The sequence below is a fragment of the Apaloderma vittatum genome, unplaced genomic scaffold (genome assembly GCF_000703405.1).
Source record: "Apaloderma vittatum isolate BGI_N311 unplaced genomic scaffold, ASM70340v1 scaffold7094, whole genome shotgun sequence".
NCBI lineage: Eukaryota > Metazoa > Chordata > Aves > Trogoniformes > Trogonidae > Apaloderma > Apaloderma vittatum.
The window spans coordinates 18,967-28,214 of record NW_009714307.1 but is presented as its reverse complement, the minus strand read 5'-3'; the positions used below and the strand labels follow the sequence as shown (position 1 = coordinate 28,214).

Sequence of the window (9,248 nt, the reverse complement as noted above, 5' to 3'; positions counted from 1 at the left end):
TATATAAATTCTTGTTGAGAATAATAGGATTCTACCCTCTCCTCAGTTACACAGACTGTAACATTTGGGATAAAATGAGTAATAAGCAGTGCAGCTATTGCTCCTTTTGAACAGTTGCCGCTTAAGTTTTAATATCTTTGTCACTTCAAATACATTTGCCTTAAAAAATAAAAACTAAAGAAAAGAGTCACGAGTTCCATAAAGAATTACTAACCTGATACGTCTCACTTCCGTAAAATGATACTAAGTTTGCAGTGAGGGCTTTTTTTTTTTCTTTTTTTAATGAAATGCTCTAAAATCATTGAGCACATAGATGTACATGATACGCTTTTCTCACGTTGTTCTGCTGCTGCCTTATTTTTTGTTCTCCTCCCTAATCAAAAAATGCCCAGATAGATTTAAATGAAACTTTGTGAAAACAAAATAATTGGATCAGGGCTGAGAACATTAATGCCAAGCTTGGACCCAATGTGACTTAAAGCAGATGAGTTATAAACCGTTTAAAAACAGGATTTATAATGGAAACGCTGACACAGACCCATAACAATAGCAGCTCTGCCAGGGATTATTTTAATACTAAAAGCATACTCAGTCGCACACTTTTTTAAAACAGAGATTAGCAAGTCGCTAAAAAGCAGTTATTTGCGATAATACTGAAAGCAAACTTAAAAAAAATAAATAAATGTTTCTCAGGTGACATATCGTTCTCCCTCTTACTCTCTTGATACCGCTTATACACTACACACCACTCCTTAAGTAAAAAAAATAAATACACAAACCCCAAACACACCAAGATGGAGTTTGCCATAAGCTCCATGGCAAGGCTGAGCCGAGAGGCTTTGTCAGATTCATTTAACAGTTTCTTGCCTGTGTGAAGAGACAAAAGGGTTAAAGAGAGGAAGAGCAGGGAATGCAGGAGAGGCAGCTGACTAGAAACAAGGGCACGAAGAAAGGAGCGGGAGGCAATGGAAGAGCATGGGGGAGATTTTAGGAGGAGGAAGAGTGCTTTTCCAAAGGAATTAACAGTTTCTTTTTTTAAAAAAGAAAAAAAAAGAAAGAAAAAAGGAAAAAGGTATTCACATTCATAAAAAGGCCATGCAGGTAGAGGAAAATTTGGCAGAGCAGCAAACCCTCCAAATATCCCGAGTCACCCTCCAGTCACCCCAAGTTACACCTGCTAGTGCATTGCTCCAGCCACAGCACATTTTGCCGGGGGCAGGAGGGGGGCTAGCAAACCCCACCATATGCTTCCCAAAAAAAGGCAGTCTTAAATCTTCATGTTGTATGTTCAGTCTCCCACAAATGACCCTTTTCCTTTGGGATTGTCAAAAAACCACCAGGGGATGTGAAGGAACGATTTCTTAGGTTCGTTTCTGCTGTCCTGCACTCTGGGGCAGCACACTGCGCTCAAAAATACCCCACACCCTAAAAATCGCTCCCAGCAGCTTCACACAAAAACTACTTTTATGTGTTATAGCACCGGCATTACTTCCCTATTCTTCCCTTGCCTTTTTTTAATTTTATTTTTTTTCCTGGGTACCAGGTGCATCAAAGGGACTCTGATCAATATGAGGCAGCACCTTCTGTATAAACAACACCGTATTAACCACCACAGGGCAGCCGTACCTGTCAGCAGGGATAGCACCAAATGTTGGCACATCTATCTGTGCAGCTAGACTGTTAAAAAGAAGCAGCTCCAGTGGAAATGCACCTACTGTATGTGAAATGCTCGTGCAGATTTTTTTTCTTTTCTCTTTTTTTTTTTCTATCAGTCTAACCTTCTGTGTTGATACATGAAAGCTGGTACCCACTTAGAGGGATGCCAGATGATCAGTGCAGAATGAAGGTCCCAGGAGAAAGGCTCACGTGGTTTTCTCTGCCCCGTGACGTCACTAGCAGATGGCATGGGTACCAGCTCTGGCAGTTGGCATCAATGTCACTTTTTAGAGATCAATGAGATAGTGCAGATATACACAGATCTAGACTCCAGGAGACGATGCGACATTCAGACTGAAAAGATTTGGAAGGCAAAAAATGAAAACTGATTGTTGAATGAAATAAAAAGCTAAGGTAATACAAATAAAGATATATTTCAGTTGGTGCTGGGTGTGCATGCAAGTGTTTAAAGATACAGTATCATTGTCTTGTATTTTATGTATGCTATTTACTGTCTAATAACTCCTCCTAACATTTTATTCTTCTGATGCAATTGCATACTTTCATTGGTGTTATGTAATATTGTGTAGACAATACCGATAGAGTTAGTTTTTGACTGGGGTTTTTGTTTAGTTTTGTTCTATTAAAAAAACTCCCTGCGTTCGTTTTGTTTGTCTCTTCAAGGACCGTGGGATGCAGGATTTTGCTGATCCCAAACTGCAAACAAAAAGCAAAAAAATTGGGAAAATGAAATTATTTTGCCATTCCAGGCTGGATTCTGAGCACACGTGCAGGATTGCAGTCAGAATCCACAGACCGCTCCTGTCAGCCACGAGCTGGAGGGAGACGTCTGAGCCTCGCAGAACATAAACACTGCTATAGCGTGCAGGGAAATTTTCACCTCCCCCCCACCACAGTTGATGGGGGCAGAGAGCGGAAAAAAAGAATAGGAAAAAAGAAAAAGAGAAAAAGCAAATAAGTTGATTTTAACTAAACAGATAATATCAATTAGAATTTTTGCTGGGCAAAAGGGAAAAAAAAAAAGGTAGGGGCATTTTTTTTCCTAACTCTAATTTGAATATGTTTAGGCTTAGATCATTTTGATGTTTGTCTTAACATGAAATAAGTAATATTTAATTTTAGTACAAATCATTAGAAAAAAAATTTGGTTTTAATTATGTTACTAACTGAGTGTTCTGGGGGGGTGTTCCTTTTTTTTTTTTTTCCTCATCCACAGTAACTTACTAGAGTTTAATATCTTGATTCATAAGGGAAGAAAAGTGGAGGGTGAAAAACAAACAGTTTCAAAAATTAAAAAAAAGAGTGATTTAAAAATATTTAACTATCAGCTAATAGAGATATGGTACTTTTAAATTTTAAGACTGCTCTTGCTCTCCTCATTTTTTCACCCAGCGGAATTTGGATTAATGAAATTTCTGTATTGCTTTATTATGTTTTGCATTTCTCTGAATTCCACGGCGCCGAGGGTTCGAAGGTCTTGTTTAAAAATAAGATAAATGAGCAGGGAGCTAACTGTACTTTTTAAATATTGATTTACTCTGTTACTTGTCTGTGAAAAATGTAGCTTTTTTGTTTGCAAGATCTTGATTTTTCCGAGTAATTTAAAAATTCCGGACAGCGTTAATTGTTCAAAAAGCAAATGTTTGCAACTGGCATTTGATTTAAAAAAATATAGATTGTGCATTTGTAAGCACACACAGACTCATATACACAGAGCGTGCACACGAATGCACAAAAAGGTGCATGAGTATGTGTGTGTAAGTCAGCAAACTTTAAAAATGGAAATATTTAAATATTTTGCTGGCATTCTTTCAGGTGACTTAGGATTATAGAACCATGTTAACACTACCGTTTGATGAGTCTGTTATAATGCCAGAATCCCAGATGTGCAGAAAGTTTTCCAGAGAAACTGATGACCAAAAGCAAATGAAGAACCCAGAAAGCTTTTCGAAGCAGATTGTGCTCCGAGGAAAGAATATTAAAAGATCTCCTGGAGAAGACACAGAAAAAGAGGAGGAGGAGGAAGAGAGAGAAGAGGAGGATGAGAACGGCTTGCCTAGGCGAAGAGGCCTTCGGAAAAAAAAGACGAGCAAGATCAGGATGGAAAGGATCAAATTCAGGCGACAAGAAGCCAATGCCAGAGAGAGGAACCGGATGCATGGCCTTAATGACGCCCTGGACAATTTAAGGAAAGTGGTCCCTTGTTATTCCAAAACGCAAAAACTGTCCAAAATTGAAACTTTGAGACTAGCCAAGAACTACATTTGGGCTCTTTCCGAAATCCTGCGAATTGGCAAAAGGCCTGACCTGCTCACCTTTGTCCAAAACTTGTGCAAGGGTCTGTCCCAGCCAACAACAAACTTGGTGGCGGGATGCCTGCAGTTGAATGCTCGAAGCTTCCTGATGGGCCAGGCGGGTGAAGGCGCCCATCACGCCCGCTCGCCCTATTCCACCTTCTACCCCCCCTACCACAGCCCCGAGCTCGGCACCCCCCCGGGGCACGGGACTCTCGACAACTCCAAGTCCATGAAACCTTACAATTACTGCAGCGCTTACGAGTCCTTCTATGAAAGCACTTCCCCTGAGTGCGCCAGCCCACAGTTTGAAGGTCCCTTAAGTCCTCCCCCAATTAACTATAATGGGATATTTTCCCTGAAGCAAGAAGAAAGCTTGGACTATGGCAAAAATTACAATTATGGCATGCATTACTGTGCAGTGCCACCCAGGGGTCCCCTTGGGCAGAGCTCCATGTTCAGGTTGCCTACAGAGAGCCACTTCCCTTACGACTTACATCTGCGCAGCCAGTCTCTCACCATGCAAGATGAATTAAATGCAGTTTTTCATAATTAATGAGGAAAATGAAAATAAACAGTGGTCATTCACCTCCCCATCTAATTAAGAGCAAGCAGATGCTTGGGCACTGCGTAATTGGCACAACTCTGTTTAACGTGTTTACTAGTTCCTAAAGTGTGTTTCAACTATTGTGGGGAATTTCATTGTATTAATAAACCCTTTTTCCGATAAGTATTTTTCCATTCTTTTTTTTTTGTCTGTAAACACTGTGAGATTCTGTTTCCTCCCAGAGGTTACTTCCCCCTCTTTTTTTTTTTCTTTTTATTTCCCTATTTGCTTGATTTGTTGAGCAGTGTGTTTGAACAATATAACTGAAATAAAAACATACACACTGTAAAATCAATGTCTATTTTGATTGTACAGTAATTATACAAATGCATGTTATTGAAATCAGATTAATAAAAATTATGTATTTATAATTGGTAGAAAATATATATTATGTATTTGAGGAGAACTGGATTAAAAATATTCAGAACTTTAAAGAAATTATCTCAGAACTGAGATGGGCTTGCAATATGCAGAGGTGAGAATGCAGCAATATTGAAAGCTATGCAAAAAAAAAACAACACGAGAAAAAGCAAACAAAAAACCAGTTTTATGGGTGGTTGTTTTTGAGTAAGCTAAGGAAAACCAGTGATTGTCACTGGTGTTGTTCAGCCTGACCTCTAGAGTGTTGCTGACAGGGGTCACATGATAATATTTTAGAAGGTGTTGTCAAAATTTTGCCTCAGTTATTTTGACCATATATAATCAGCACTTTTTTTGTATTATTCTGACTTCAGATGTAAAGGTTTGTTATAATAATGTATAACTGTGCTTTCTCACTACGTACTTTAAATGCAATTAAACATAGATGTTTCCACTTTTAAAATACATCTATTAGCTGTGATACTGTATTTTGCCTGATACTTATTATTTCACAGTATACAGCTGCCTTTGGTCTTGCCTACACAGCTATCTTCCCTGCACCCTTGCAGTACTTAAGCCTGGATATGGAAATCATGAATTACCAGGGTGAACCCAGTGCTTTTTTCAGCCGGATGGGTTAGCAACACAGCAAAAGGAGACCCAGAAATATCACAGAAAGAGATGGGTGCTAGATTAAATATAGGGCAGAGGAAGAAGGTAACTTTATAAATCTACAAAACACCAGATTTCATATGGGAAAGGGCTCATGACATACACCCTCTCAGAGCCGAGCTTTGGTCATTTTCCAACCACTAAGGGCTGCTTCTCAATCAGATACATGGGTGACAAAATGAACATGCAGTTGAGATAAAAGTTAACAGCCTTTAAACTGGAGAGAGAGGAAGCCTTCTCGATTTTGAGGGACAGAACAGCAGCTACTTGAGAAGCATCCACCCAAAGTACCAAAGTGCCAGGCTTTGAATGATAAGGAAATAATTTTGTTTAAAAAAATATATTTAGTGAATAATTCCATCTGCAACTTAGAGGCCCCTGGCTGAGCCACAGTCTGGGGCATAGTTTGTTAATGACATAACAGCCTCAGCTCAACAAAGATGGGATGGGCCATTTTTTCCTGATAATTTGCTTAATTTCACAAGCAGGACTTATTGTAAACAGCCTGTCCCATCCAGTGTTGCAGCTCCTTCAGGACAACAGCAGCCTCACATTTGTCTCCTTCTGAATAAGATCAGATTACCTCAACTGCTGGAGAGGAGTAACAAGTCCCAAAGTTTGGATCAGGGTCTAAATGTTTGCAGCAGGAGGGGAGAGACCATCAAGATTTGCTTGACCAGCATCAGCTCCAGACACAAATATCAGGCGCAAAAGAGAGCGCTTTAAAGCAGTCTTGGGTTCAGGGGGGTTGGCTCAGGATTATCCCACTTCTCAGTGTCAAGAACTGTGGGAAGTACAGGTCATGGTTTTTCCACCTTAGGTGAAAGGTGATTCTGATGACCTGCAGATCAAAAGTATCCCTAGGTGCTTCGCATCAAGTATAGGAGTGGTTTGGAGAAGGCAAAGAGGATAAAACACACTGCTTTTGATGTTATTTGGAGTTAGCTTATATTCAGAAAAACATGGAAAGGTGGCAGGAGAGAGCAGAAGGGGGAGGAAGCCAGTCAAGGACAAGAAAACATGCAACCCTGGGCACCAAGAGATACACCAAGAAAGAGATACTGAGACATACTAATACATCACAAGAAGTTCTAAGCAAACAGGCCCAGAAAAGGGGGATCCTTTGAAGGCAGGGAGAGAGGTCGGGGGGAGGCAGATGCCCTCCCACTGAACAATGACAGTAAACTTATCTAACCAAGTTTTGTACCAGGAGCCTCCTCCAGGAGGCTGGAAGTTGGCAGAGGTCTTCCAAGCAGCATTGCAGCACTGGGCAAGGGTGAGTTCACCTTATGTGGAGAGCGAAGCAAGAAGGCAACTGTAAAGTCTGAGGGAACTGCCTTCAGCAGGCACCCGAGGGGTGTTAAGACTTCAGACTCTGCAATCTGGGGGTCTCCAGCTCTGTGGCCCTATATTAACTCAATAACTCATGGGCCAGTTTCAGTTTCCCCTTCTGGCAGCAGAAGCAAAAGGAAAGGTGGAGGGGGGAGAGAAGAAAAAAAAAAAATCCCTGCCAGTTCAGATCTTCCTTGCTCACTCCACGACAGATGGGGAGGCAATTCGCAGCCAGATTCCCCCCGCTCTGGTAGCTCAAGGCGGGCACCACGCTTGCTCAGGGCATTGCAAATTGGAAAGCCAGTCCAGAATAAATAATGGAGCAAGTCACAGAAAAAAATATTGAGACAGCATAAAAACCCCTGACATTCCCTGTCTCGGAAGGTATGGATTATTTAGAGATATGGAGGTAGAGAATTCCCTTGAGAGCAGGCTCTCTCACATACCTTCTCTTTCACACACATGACAAGCAAGTCTGTGCTCCTTCACTGGCCGTTCACAGAATATAAGATGCTCTGAGCTCCAACTTGGTTCATGAAAGCCTGTGAAGTTGCCTTGTTCTAGGGAACAAAGGCGAGCATTAAGAAAGTTCTGCTGCTTTAAACTCCCAGGCATAAAAGCCAGTAGGTTTCTTTACCAGTAATCTCCGCTTTATAGGGTTTGTCTCCATTCAACCCCATTCATACAGCAAAACAAAGCTGCTAATTTCTGCCTGCCTTATTCTCCTCTTAACTGCCTCCGCTTCCTTGAGGATAGAAATATGTAAAATAACAACTGCTCCAGAAAAATTAGGTGAGAAATTTCTATTCTCCCCTGTCCTCTAGCACAAGAGTAATGAAGCCTTCTGTCAATTTTAGAGGTAGGAACCCCGAAGCTGGAAGAAGAAAAACTATTTCATACATGGGTTTGTTACACAGTGGAACTCTTTGACATTTATTATTTCTCAGAGTAACATTTTAATGTGATTTTTAAAAAGTACTCCACGTTCATATGGTATCAGAAATGCGCTAATTATTTAAGAATGGCTGTACTGGTTCAGATTCAACATCCATCTAACCTAATAGCCTGTTTCCAACAAGAGGGCATTTAAAAAAAAAAAAAGAAAAAGATATTGTCCAAAGATGTCAGAACAGGGTAAGGAAAATAAATATTTACTTTACTAATAAAAATGCTAGGAAAGAAACTAACATCATGTTCCAGGATTTCAGCCATCCCTGTCTAAGACAAGAATGCACCTGAATTGGAAAAAAGGGGTGGGAGGCATGGCAGCATACTGCAGGGATTGAACCCTTTCCCTTGTGGGAAAAGGGCTCACCAGTTATAACCGAGTAGGTTGGACTGGGCTGTACTTTTGAACTTCATTTCAAAAAAAACCCCACCCCACTTTATCAGGAGCAAAATTCAAAACCAACAGCCCCAGTCCCATAGCCCTACAAATCCTTGTGCAACCAGAAATAGAGAAGCAGGGGTAACTATTGCTTTGCCAGAGCTCAGAGGAGATCTCGAAGCTCCTCTGCATCACCGTAGGAATATTCTCATTTCAGGACACATCCTGGCTGTGCTCCCTTTAGGACCGTCTGCTTTCTTTCACTTTCACATAGCTATCTGCACAAAGATTCTTAAAATGTATGGATATTGCACAAATATGATAGCAGGTTTGGTGCTGGTTTATTTTGGTGGGGTTTTTTTGGTTGTTGGTGGTGGTGTTTTGTTTGGATTTTTTTTTTACACTAGCAATTCCCTCTCCCATTTTTCCTCCTTCTTTACTCCTCTCTTCTTCTCTTTGCCTGTCGGGCTCTCAAATGGCAGCAAATTAAGTGAAATGCCATCAATAAAGATGAATGAAATCCCAGTGAAACACATGGCAGAGTCTTTTCTTGCAAAAGCAAATAATACTTGCCTAAATTAAAAAAGTAGCTGTGTCGTTCTGTTTTTCAGATTGTGAGTCTAGCTCAGCTCAAGCCTATAGTTGTATTTTATGGTCTATACCCAAGATCCAAGCAGGTTTAATCCTAGTACCAAAATCCTACAGCTTTTGATGTCCTAGTATCAGAGACAATACTGCTTAAAGTTGAATTGTCATGAAAGCAGCTCCCATTATAAAATTTCTGCGTTTTCCAAGTTAAAAGCAAAATCTGCCAAACAATAAAACAAAAAATCCAAAACCAACCAACAAAAAAAAAACAACACCCCCACCCCCTCAAAAAAAACACTTACCCTCAAAAATCCTCAATAATCTGGCTGTGGGTCTGACCCAGAGCTGAACCATAGCAGCAGGTTGTGATTTTGCTCTGGAGAGACACAGA

At 40.6% G+C, this 9,248-nt stretch overlaps 1 protein-coding gene across 1 annotated transcript; it reads left to right on the top strand.

The window, feature by feature from the left end:
- The first annotated feature begins 1,955 nt into the window (after positions 1–1,955).
- Positions 1,956–5,423, top strand: NEUROD6 (neuronal differentiation 6). The gene is made up of 2 exons (XM_009868701.1): positions 1,956–2,070; positions 3,493–5,423. Exon 2 carries the CDS (start codon positions 3,514–3,516, stop codon positions 4,525–4,527), a length of 1,014 nt encoding a protein of 337 aa, XP_009867003.1. The 5' UTR covers positions 1,956–2,070; positions 3,493–3,513; the 3' UTR covers positions 4,528–5,423.
- The last annotated feature ends 3,825 nt before the right edge of the window (positions 5,424–9,248 follow it).

What these genes read in the sequence shown, in the direction of transcription:
- NEUROD6 (XM_009868701.1), top strand. Translation starts at nt 3,514, where the DNA reads ATGTTAACACTACCGTTTGATGAGTCTGTTATAATGCCAGAATCCCAG.